The 12,196-nt window shown below is 50.3% G+C and overlaps 1 protein-coding gene across 8 annotated transcripts in view; it reads left to right on the top strand.

Moving 5' to 3' along the window:
- The first annotated feature begins 561 nt into the window (after positions 1 to 561).
- The window catches only part of DNM2 (dynamin 2), an 85,439-nt gene continuing 73,804 nt past the window's right edge, over positions 562 to 12,196 (top strand). For 3 of the 8 annotated variants that reach the window (XM_006105732.3, XM_006105729.3, XM_006105727.3), the window contains exon 1: positions 568 to 915. In XM_006105732.3, the coding sequence (XP_006105794.1) occupies positions 755 to 915 (161 nt within the window). In that variant the 5' untranslated portion in view covers positions 568 to 754. Of the gene's footprint in view, positions 916 to 12,196 lie in introns of all 8 variants that reach the window. The other 5 variants (XM_006105731.3, XM_006105730.3, XM_006105728.3 and 2 more) reach the window with 5 other exon arrangements.

Genomic DNA, 12,196 nt, shown 5'->3' with positions numbered 1-12,196 from the left:
AACTCGTGATGATCACCACCGGGTCCCACTAAGACTTGGCGTGTACAGTGGGTCTTACCCTCTGCTCCGGAAGACTTATAATAGACAATAATTACGAGTAAGAATGGGAGATTGATTGACAGATATAGTTCTCAATCAGAGTCAAAATTCGAAGATTATGGTATTTATATGAACCAATGGGAAATTTTTAGGGAACTAGGTAGTGACAAACCAGTGTCTTAAAAAAAAAAAATCGATCTCTAACATCATTGGCCAGCGTTGTTGATTGGAGGGTCTCCCTGCCAATAAAACTGGCGATTTTCCTGCTGCCCGGGAACTCCTCTTAGTAGGCGGAGCCAACATGTCTTTTCCGAAACCACCTACCGGTTTTGACGTGTCGCTACCCGCTGGTATTGGCCCAAGCCTAATAGCGACAGTTCTTAACATCCAATGAACCCGCGAGGAGGTCTCCAGGGGGACGGGTCCCTCCGCCTTAAGACCGTGCCTCATTCTTATTGACTGGTTTACATGAGTGGCAGCGCAGTTAGCCAATCAGGGGTGGCGCGAAGGCTTTGGGACCGGGCGGGAGGTCGCTCGGGTCGGGTGTCGCCTGAGAACCGGATGAAGTGGCGACCGTGAGGCCGAGCCGGGAGCGGGTGTCGCGCCGAGGCCCGGGCGGGCGGGGAGCAACGGCCGCGGACGCCACGGGACCGCGTCGTTGAGGGACGGGGGCAGCCGGGGAGCGCTGGGCGCTCGGGCCGGGGCCGCCGGCGCCATGGGCAATCGCGGGATGGAAGAGCTGATCCCGCTGGTCAACAAGCTGCAGGACGCCTTCAGCTCCATCGGTCAGAGTTGCCACCTGGACTTGCCTCAGATCGCCGTGGTGGGCGGCCAGAGCGCGGGCAAGAGCTCGGTGCTCGAGAACTTCGTGGGCCGGTGAGTGAACGCGGTGGCGACGGCCGGCGGGCGGTGGCCCAGGGCGCGGAGGGCGGACGGGGAATGGCGCGCCCTGCGCCTCCAGCGTAACTGCGGCGCTTGCGTGCCCGTGACGGGGTCAGGGGCAGGGAGGCGGGCCCTGTGGGACACTGTGAGCTTAGGGCGCCTTGCAGGGGCTGGGGGGCCGGCCCCTGCCCAAGGGGAGTCTTACAGGCTGGGAGGCGTGGGCCGGGATGTGCGGTGGACCCCCGTTGACTCTCTGGTCCCCAGGTTTAGTGGGTGAATTCTGCCATCTGGTTGCTAGTGGGGCAGGGGGAGGTCTCCCATCTCTGTCCGAAACGTGCCACCTCGATCTCTGCTGGGCCGACCTGTCGTCTGGCTGGCTGTCCATTTATCTGGAGCAGTCACTGCCGTCCGGTTGGCTGATTCCATCCTGGATAGGCCTCCCTGCTACCACCATTTGGCTGTCCATCTGTCCAGTTCTGCAGGGCAGCTCCCTGCTGTCTAGCTAGCTGTCCGGGGTCACCTGTGCCGTCTGGCCGCCCACCCGTGCCCCTCACAGACTAACAGCCATCCCGCTGGTGGGTTACCCCAGCTGACCTCTGTGTCTGACTGGTTGTTTGGACCCTAGGGAACCCTGTTGTCTGGCTCTCGGACTGACTCTTCAGCTTGGTGCCTGGAAAACACTAGCTCCTCTCTTCCAAGTTCATCTTTTTGTCTGTCCTCCTAGTGACTAGTCTGCCCAAGTGCCCGAACTGCCCCTGAGTGTCCGGTTCAAGCTCTGTGGCAGCGGGTGATGGGAGCATAGGAAGAGCAGGGTGGTGAAGTATGAGACTTGAACTGCTCTCTTCGCAGTTGGAAGTAGGACCCCAGGGGGAACTTTCTACAGGATTCTTTCCTGGACCATGTCAGGATTTACAGGGTCCTGGAAGACAGGGACCAGCCCCCAAGCTAAAGCCTGCCAATTGCGGGCTCTTCTTGGAGCCTGGGAAGGGACTTTTTTTTCCTTCTTTTCCTTTTTGTCACTAATCCGCATCAGAGGATATTTTTTCCATTGGTTTTTAGAGAGAATGGAGGGGAAGGAAGAGAGAGAAACACATTGATTGGTTGCCTCCTGAACCCTCCCCTGCTGGGCCGAGGATTGAACCCACAACGCAGGTACATGCCCTTGACTGGGAATCGAACCTGTGGCCCTTTGGTGTGCTGGCCGATGCTCCCACCATGGAGTCATACTGGCCAGGACAAAAGGTACTTCGTGTCTGATCAGGCCCTCATGGCAAGAGCTGGGATAAGGTCTTCCTTGGGTAGCCCTGAAGCATCAGTTTGCCCATCTGTCTAGTGGGCAAATTCTACTTTCTGGGCTGTTTCAGGGATTCAGGAAGCTAATGAATGAGAAACGGTCCTGAGGTCATTAAAGGCGGTTGATTCTCCCCTCTCTTTCTTCTTTAGCCTCTTGCTTTTCTGCCTCCCAGATGGGCGGCCACATTTCCATTCCAGGAAGGACTCCATTTGTGACTGCGGTTGCCAAATGATATCATAGTTGTTATTATTGCTGTTATTATTGTTATCAGTGTTAGGTAATAATGTTCATTCATTCAGCAGGTGCCAGGCTGACTTCTTTCTTGAATCAGCATCTTGATTCCTATGATGAGCAAGTAGAGTGGAGGTTCTCTTATCCCCACTTTAGAGATGAGCAGGGAGGCTCAGAAAGGACTTTCTGTTTGCTCAAGGCCACCAAGCTGGCGGGAGCCCAGCTGGGTCCCTGACTGCCCCTGCCTTCCCAGAAGCTTGGGGTTTTGCTCCTAGCATTTCCTCCTTCTTCTTCTTTTTTTAAATGTTTTTATTGGTGTGTTTGTTTTTTTTCTTTAGCAAGAGAGGAAGGGGGAGGGAGAGAGAGATAGAAACATCAATGATGAGAGAGAATCATTGATTGGCTGCTTCCTGCAAGCCCCACACTGGGGATCGAGCCCGCCACCCAGGCATGTGCCCTGACTGGAATCGAACCATGACCTCCTGGTTCATAGGTCCATGCTCAACCACTGAGCCACGCCAGTTGGGTGAGGATATTTTTTCCATTGATTTTTTTTTTTTTTTTTTTTTTTTTTAGAGAGAGAGAGTGGAAAGGAGGGAGGGGGAGAGAGAAATATGACCCTGAGAGAGACACATTCATTGGTCGCTTCCCACAGATGCCCTGACTAGGGCTGGTGATCGAACCCGCAGCCCAGGCAAGGGGCCTCTGGCTGGGAATCAAACCCTTGACCCTTTGATGAATGAGCCACTGCTTCAATCACTGAGCAACACTGGCCAGGGCCAGAATTTCCTTTTTTGTCTCTGGCGCTTTGCTCTCTGTCCACTGTGGTGGAAAGATGTTGGTTTTGGGTCAGCCAGGCTTGGGCCGTGGGCCCCTCTGCATGGCCATCTCCTTGATTGCCCAGACTTCCGGTGGGTGTCTACAGAGCTCGGTCCATTTCATTTACCTTTGCCTTTGAACAGGTTTTTGACCTCTCTAAGCCTCGGTTTCCCCTACTAGACATGGGGTGATTGTCCTTCAAGACTGTTGCAAGGATACAGTGACTTAGTGTGTTGAAAGTGCTTACTTAGCACAGTGCCTGGCACACAGTAGGTCCATATGGCCATTATTTATTGATCTAGCTCCTCTCGTATAGACAGCAGAAGTTCATCAGGATTAAAGTGCTCTCAAGTTTCACACTGACTTCATTTAAGCCTGTGAGGGTGGAACTGCTGTGATCTCATTTTACAGAGTGGGAAACAGGCTCTTGTGTGAGGTTGTTCAGTGAGGAATCGGGGGCTCTGGGTGGGTGGAGGCTCCTCTCTGCCTTTCTTCTGTCCCTCTGCCCCTTGGCTTTCTCTGCCGCCCACCCTGGCATATGGTGACTGCCAACTACTACTGAGCTGGCTCCTGTGGCAACCTCCTCCCGAAGCCTGCAATGCGATATCCCATGTTAAGAGCATTAATTCAGGGCCTGAGAACCAAAGTTGTAAAAAGCCTTTCTTTGGGTAAGGGGTGCTCTCACAGAACTAATTTGTTTTTATTTCTGGAATGTGGAGAAGGCCCCTCAGCTACAAAGCCCTGTTCTAAAAGGATTGCAGGCGGGCCTTATTTTGAATTCTATTTCCTACTTTTTTGTGTGAATTTGGTCAAACTACTTTTTCCCTTGTACCAAGGACTTGTACCGTGAATATCCCTGTTGGTTTCAAGGAACAAACAAGAGCGTGTCAAGGGCATGTGCCTGGGGGTCAGCGCAAGCTGCTCTGTTCCATTGTCTCCTCCTTGTGGGTTTTCTAAGAATGTGGTCCAAGTGGGAATGACCCAGTTAACTTAGCCCTGTACCAGGGGTTGCTCATGGGTGGCCCTGAGGCCCAAGACCTGCTTGCTGGACCTTTCGTTTCATTTGCCTGGTGTTTAGAAGGTTTTGTTTTTAATTAGCTGTCAATATCTAAGATCTTTAGAGATTAAGGCTTCACCATGTTTGGCTATACCCATGTACCCATCGCTGCTGCTGTTATAATCCTCATTTTCTGATCTCCCTGTTCCATCTCACTTGGGGCCTGGATCTCAGAATCAGCAGCCACTTGCTGCCGGGTCAAACTGGGACTGGGCACTAGAGCTGCAGCAGTCCCCACCACTCCCTAGTGTTGCCCAGGCCCGTTTCACATTTGCCTTCTGTCCCTGTAAACCTTTGCGTTTAAGACCCCTGGCTTGCCCTGGCCGATTTGGCTCAGTCGATAGAGCATCAGCCTGTGAACTGAAGGGTCCCGGGTTTGATTCTGGTCCAGGGCACATACCTCGGTTGCAAGCTCGATCCCGGGCCCTGGTCAGGGCTTGTGTGGGAGGCAGCCAATTGATGTGTCTATCTCACGTCTCTCTCTCTCTGTCTCGCCCTCTCCCTTCCACTCTCTCTAAAAATCAATGGAAAAATATCCTCGGGTGAGGATAAAAACAACAACAAAAAGACCTCTGGCTCTGCACCAGTAGGTAGACCTGTGGCCCTAAGGAGAGGGAGGGGCTTGGGAGATTTTTCTTTGGGGAAAGAGCAGGAGGAGGCCACTGTTGAAGCCTCCAACCTGAGGCGTGGGCTTGATTCTGCGAGCCTTTCCTCACTGAGCCTGTTTACTCCACAGGCCTCCAGGTTGGGTGTGTTTCACTTCTTAGGGCAGATAAAGTCACCTGGTGCCCCTCAATGAGAGTGGAGTGACGATTAAATGAGATCGTTTAGACGCAGCGGTCGCCAACCTTTCGGACTTCACGGTCCACCAGTTGTCCGAGGACCACTGGTTGGCGACCCCTGCTCCAAAGGTTTCCTTAAATCAGGGGTTGCCAACCTTTCGGACCTCACGGACCACTGGTTAGCGGCCGCTGGGTTTAGAGTGCTTGGGAGCATCTAGCACAGAAAAAGTGCTTGAAATCTTTGCATTTTTCATTCCTTCATTGAAACATGTTTGGTCCCTGTTCTAGGCCCAGGGCAAGATAACAAAAAACAAAAACCCTTTCTCTTTCCGGGGGGCGGGGGGGGGGGGTAGGGGGGGTAGGGGGGGGTTGGCTTTCCAGCAGGGGGCAGATAAAGAAGAAACTTGGTAGGTGATAACTTATGGAAAAAAGAGCAGGCATGAGGAGAGTGAATGGGGGAGGGGGGGGTTATGGTTTTAAATAGGGAGGGGGTCAAGGAAGAAGGGGACATTTGATCAAAGTCTTAAGGAGCTGAAGGAGGAGCCTCCAGTGGAGACCTGCTGGAAGAGCATCCCAGGCTGTGGGAACGGCTAGTGCCAAGGCACTGAGGTAGGACTGTGCTCGTATAAGGGGCGGAGATGAAGTTGGGGAGGTTTCTCAGTCTTGGTGGGTGTAGGCCATGCAGAGCCCTGAGGGCTAAGGAGGGCTCCGAGTAGAGGAAAACTGCTGCTGGTGCCCTTACTGTCTTCTTGGTCCTGGGCAAGCTGAGGCTTTCACCTTTGATTTGTTAACGTAAAAAACCATTGGAATGTGTAAAGAATTTTTGTGAGTTTATTTGAGCCAAACTGTCGACATATGCCGGGAAGCAGAACCTCAATGAATTGACATAATGCTCCGGAGAATGGCGGGTTACATCTGTATTTATACATTGCAATCAAAGGAGGGACATAGGTGGGTCACATGAAATCCATTGGTGATAGACTAGAGAGGCGGGAGGAAGCAAAGTGGGGAAACCCCTGGGATTGGATAAAAAGTAAAATGATAGACATATACTTAGGTGGGTGCAGGATCAATTAACATGATAATGAAGGAATTTGTGGTATCTGTTCTGGCACCTAGCAGGTTAGGTTGTGCCCCAAGGGGTCCAGAAAAAGGGAAGTTACAAGTTACCCAGACGTTTTAAAGGGTATGTTATCATAGATGCAAAAAGACAGATAGGCTCAGTTAAGGTAAAGGTTGACCTTGTCAGTGAAGATACCGGCCTAGGATATAACTACCCACCATAACTGCTTTTAGTTTAATTTCAGACCATCCTTTGTGGTTACTTTAGGTCTCTGAGTTTGCAAGACCTCCATTGAGGCCTTCCCTGAGCTTGTTAGGTTAGCATTTGGCCCCTTTTGTGCACAGATTTTTAGCTTTACTTTGATTTTCTCAGTGAGCAGATCCCTCGAATGCATGTAAGGGCCTGGTGCCATTTTTCTTTTAACGAGAAACAGCTGCCCATGGGACTCTACTATCTCCAACTGCATTTCCATTTGGTCTTTGGTGCTGTGTTCCTTCAGGGACACATGGCTGCTGCCTGGCACACAGTGGGTGCCTGACAAATGCAGGATGACTGTTGGCTCATGTCCCTGCCAGACATGGGCATGGGTCTGCCCCTTGGCTGCTTTGTCCCTTAGTGGATCTTAAGTGGGTGAAGCCACTTGGCAATGATGGCTGCTCCTCCATTTCCTTCCTTCCTTCCTTTATTAATTTAATTTAATTTTATTATTATTTTTTAAAAAGTCAATATTTTTATTGATTTCAGAGAAGAAGGGAGAGGGAGAGATAGAAACATCAATGATGAAAGAGAATTATTAATTGGCTGCCTCCTGCATGCCCCCTACTGGGGATTGAGCCCACAACCTGGGCTTGTGCCCCCTTTTTTTAAAAATATATTTTATTGATTTTTTACAGAGAGGAAGGGAGAGAGATAGATAGTTAGAAACATCGATGGGAGAGAAACATCGATCAGCTGCCTCCTGCTCATCTCCCACTGGGTATGTGCCCGAAACCCAGGTACATGCCCTTGACCGGAATCGAACCTGGGACCTTTCAGTCCGCAGGCCGACGCTCTATCCACTGAGCCAAACCGGTTTCGGCTGGGCTTGTGCCCTTGATGGAAATTGAACCCGGGACCCTTCATTCCACAGGCTGATGCTCTATCCACTGAGCCAAACTGGCTGGGGCTTCTTTATTAATTTTAGAGAGGAAGAGGGAGAGAGAGAGAGAGAAACACCAATTTGAAAAACATTGGTCAGTTGCCTCCTGCGCGTGCCCTGAGCAGGAATGGAACCTGTCAACTTTTGGTCAACTTTTGGTGTACGGGACGGCGCTCCAACCAACTGAGCTCCACTGCCAGGGCTTCATTACCTTTTCTTTTGGGCAAAACTGAATTGCCTTTGCCTGTGTGGCCTCTGTACACGGGTCAGTCATCATGGAAGAGGTTACAGGTGCCTATGGGAATGTGGCCATCCCCTTCCCTGGGCCTCAGTTTTCTCTGGATCATGGGGATCACAATGGTCCTTTTCTCCTGGGAGTGCGTTAAGGATCAAATGAGCTAATCCTTGTGAAACATTAGACCTATGCGTTTTCCATAGCCCGGGGTTAGGAGTCTGATGATCAGTTGTTAATTTCTTTTTCCTTAAAGAAAAGGAATTCATAATTACTTTATTAATATAAGTAACACTGCATTTTAGCACAAACACTAATTGAGTGCCTGGCAGTGCAAGCCAGAACCAGCTGGGGAACCACATGCCTGCCTGTTCCCCAGGTTGTGAAATGCTAGCAGGATCCTGTTCCTGGTTTGTTTCTAAGTGGGAAAGGTGGCTGCGAACAAATATTTGTCTGTGAAAATAATTTCTGCTCATTTAATTTATGGTGGTGGGAAATTCGGAGCAAAAATGTCTAACAAGCCCCAGGTGGCTTGGCTTAGTGGATGGAGCATCTGCCTTTGTCCTCAAGGGTTTTGGGTAGGATTCTGGTCAGAGGCACATGCCCTGGTTGCGGGCTCAGTCCCCAGTGGGGTGTGTGCAGGAGGCAGCCAGTCAATGATTCTCTCTCATCACTGATGTTTCTCTCTCTCTCATCTCCCTTCCTGTCTGAAATCAATAAAAATATATTAAAAAAAAAAAAAGCCTAATAGCTCTGGCCGGTTAACTCAATGGTTAGAGCACTGGCCTGAGGACCAAAGGATCTCGGGTTCGATTCCTGGTCAAGGGCATGTACCTGGGTTGCAGGTTCAATCCCTGGCCCCAGTCAGGGCTCCTGTGGGAGGCAACCACTCGATGTTTCTCTTTCTCCCTTCCTCTCCCTCTTTCCATCCCTCCCTCTCCCCTCCTTTCCTTCCTTCTACTCTCTCTAAAAATCAATGGAAAAAATATCCTCTGGTGAGGATTACCAAAATAAATAAATAAATGCCTCACAGTAGGGAATTCGCTAGACAATGTGCCCAAACATCCTACTGAAATAGTGATCTAGAAGAGGATTTAATGGCCCAGAAAGCCATGTAAGACCTGCTAAGTCCCAAACCACATGGATGGTATGACTCCTATCTTGTTCAAAATAGTTTTATTTGTATAGTAAAAAGCCTGGAAAAATGTGTGTCCCCCCAAACCTCACATGTGGGTTGTCTCTCCACATGATTCTTGGTTTTTGCTCATTTTGTGATTTATAACCAGAAAGATAAATTTCTCCGAAGCTCAGGATTATTTGTCTTTTTTTAAAAAAATATATTTTATTGATTTATTACAGAGAGGAAGGGAGAGAGATAGAGAGCCAGAAACATCGATGAGAGAAACATCGATCAGCTGCCTCCTGAACATCTCCTACTGGGGATGTGCCCGCAACCCAGGTACATGCCCTCGACCGGAATCGAACCCGGGACCCTTCAGTCCGAAGGCCGACGCTCTATCCACTGAGCCAAACTGGTTTCGGCAGGATTATTTGTCTTAAGGGATAATGGCCCTCCTTAGGTTCACAGGTTGAAAGTCCCTGCTAATTAGCCTCAGTTCTGGGTGAGGGCAGAGGACTGGCTTATGGAAAGTTCTAGAGTTGGAGTTTTCTTTCTTTTTTTTCCTTTAGAGATTTCAAAGACAGAGTGGGAAGAAGGGGCTGGTCTTGTAATGGGATCCTGTGCCTCTCCTGGTGTTTGCATGTGGCTCAGAATCACATCTGCCAAGTTTTGGCCCTATTTGAATGAAAATGCCAAAATTATAGGCCCCTGTACTGCAGAAAAAAGTGGGAACATCAGCTAACCCTTAATTTACTGGGGTTGCTAAGCGCATGCTGTAATTAAGCCCTTATTGTGTTAAAGCTTTGGAAAAATGCAAGCCAATAATGAGATATTTATAGGGTCTTAGCTACAATCTGAGTAAAAGAAAATAGTAGCCCTACCTGTGAGGCAGAATGGCACTGAAGAGGAAAGACTCCTGCTTCTGGGTGCATTTGGGTTTCTGTTAGTCTTGGCAATGAGGCCCCTGCTGGGTACTGAGGTGTTTCCTCCTTGGAGTCTCTTCCGGCTTGAACAGGATGCTGGGTGGCCCTTCTGGTTTCACCTGCTGTTGGGTGTTTGTGACATTAACAGTAAGAGCTGATGTTAGTGTACAATCACCCTGTGCCATGTCTAAAATCTGACCACAAGGTCCCAGAGCCCTGGGAAACAGGTGCTGCTCTTAGCATCCCTGCTTTAGAGGTGGGGAAACCGAGACCAGACCAGACCGGGGGACTGGTTTGAAGTTACACAGGGAGGAGCACGGGAGCCAAGGCCTGAGCTGGGCCTTACCCAGAGTCAGACACCCAGGCACAGTGGGGCTGGGAAGATGTGGCCATGGCTTTCGTGAGTGGGGTAAACAGTGGACCATGGCACTTGTGTCTGAGGATGGGGTTGAGGTCGCAGATTGGGCGACTTCTGGCTTTTAGAATAATTTGGTTAGCTGTGCATACCTTACATAGCACCTACCTTGAGCCAGGTGCTGGGCATCCAGCGGGGACTGGGATGGACAGAGATCAGGTGAATGGTTACATGAGCAAGAACATTCTGAAGTTCAAGAAATGCAGTGAAAATAGAGGGGCAGGTGAGAGAGTGGCTGGGCAGGGGGCTGCTTCAGAAGGGGAGGTCCGGGTGGGTGTCCTGCAATGGAGCCAGTCCCTCAGAAACCCCAGAGAAGAGCATCCCAGGCAGAGGGAACAGCAGGAACAGAGGGAACAGCAGGAACAGAGGGCCCTGCACACCTGGCCTGCCGGGTGCCTGCTGCACATGTGGAAAAGGGACTGAGATGGAAGCAAGAATCAGCAGGCACGTGAGGGTCAGGAAACTGCTCATCGGAGGCTGATTTTTCATAAATTTTAATTACGCAAGTAGAACACTGGTAACAGTGTTGTTGTATAAAGGGAAACCATGATACATGAGGAAGAACACATGGCCCACCCTGTCCCTTCCTCCCAGCATTACGTGCCAGTTTAGGGTATACCCTGCCAGGCGCCGCTTATGTATTTATGTACATATGTATGTGCTGGTATCTGTAGGAATATACAGCACTTTTAGGGGTGGGCTGTTTGAAAGTATGTCTTCTTTCCAGAACTGGGACAAACCCAAGTTTGTCAACTTGTTTTCCGTCCACTCAACATGTCCTAGAGGTCTTTATGTGTTGTTTGTAACTGCTACTGAGAGCTTCATGATTGTCCCAGAGGGGTGAGGAATGGAGGCAGGGGGCCAGCAAAGTCCCTGTGGCGTCCAGATGAGTGGTGACGGCACCCTCTGGGTGCCATGATTCACGCTTGAGGCCAGTGCTTGATCCCCATTTACTGGCCAGGAAACTGAGTCATAGAGGTGTGCCCAACGATGCTGGGGTTTCAGGTGGCCAGATTTGAACCCAGAGCCTTGGCCAGCCTGGTAGGCCTATGCCACAGTTCTGCTGGCCTTCGTGTGGAATAGCACCCTCACCCCTGGCTGCTGGGGACCAACCCCAGCAGGTCCAGGGGTTCCCCAAGGTGTGGATGGAGTCGGCAAAGAAGGAATGACACGGAGACAGCGTTCAGTTGATCAGCAGCCTAGCCAGGATCTCTAGCCAGGAACTCCAGCCAAGTTCTGGTCAGGATCTCCAGCGAAGTTCTGGCCAAGTTCTGGTTAGGATCTGATGTTTATTGTCTTGTTACATCTGTATTTATACCAGTTGATTTTAATCCTGTCAATTTCTATTGCAAAGGTTAGGGCATTTCTTATCTCCATTCCAGGGAGTAAAGATTATGTAGCTTAAGCATGATTGTTTGTAGTTAAAGTGATTAACTATCCGCCTGGCACTTAGTTAAGGGGTTGTATCCCCTCCCTAACCTCAGGGAAAAATCCCCACCTGGGGAAACAACCTTTCTCGGAGAGGTGACCTTGGTTAAAACACATGGCGCTAAGGAGAGCAAACATATTAAGAACAATATGCTATATATGCCAGGTCCCTTGAAACAACCTTTCTCGGAGAGGTGACCCTGGTTAAAACACATGGCGCTAAGAAGAGCAAACATATTAAGAACAATATGCTATATATGCCAGGTCCCTTGAAACATATGCTGTGCAGATGTTTCTTTCCTGCAGCGACTGTGTCAAGCAGCAAGGATGGACCGGCTTCCGGCACCTGGCTTCATCAAATCTTCCAACTTCCTTTCCCCTTGGTCTGGCTTCATGGGGGCTGGTTTCCACGCTTCCAGCACTCTGTCTTTGTGCCTCAGCATGGCCTCAGAAGTTTCTGGAACAAGGCAGGGTGTCAAGGAGTAATACAAACCCTGTGGAATCCTTGTGGTGCCCACTGAAGAGCCCAATGCTATGCTTCACTTGCTTGATTTGCCTCCTTCATTGGTGACAGGGTGTGGCTCTGGTCTTCCACTCCGAATGGGCTTTCCGTGTCTGTGAGGCACTTGCTGTGTGCCAGGCACCTAGTACTGTCTGTACGTCATCTTGGGTCGGCCCCATTTCCCTGATGAGGCAGTGGAGGGGCAGAAATGGGCAGGCAGGTGGGGGCCTCTGAGCCCTCATTCTTACCCACTAGTCCACTCAACCAGTAT

Source organism: Myotis lucifugus, unplaced genomic scaffold, assembly GCF_000147115.1.
Source record: "Myotis lucifugus unplaced genomic scaffold, Myoluc2.0 scaffold_719, whole genome shotgun sequence".
NCBI lineage: Eukaryota > Metazoa > Chordata > Mammalia > Chiroptera > Vespertilionidae > Myotis > Myotis lucifugus.
The sequence above is the reverse complement of the archived record's forward strand: the minus strand, read 5'-3'. Positions and strand labels throughout refer to the sequence as shown.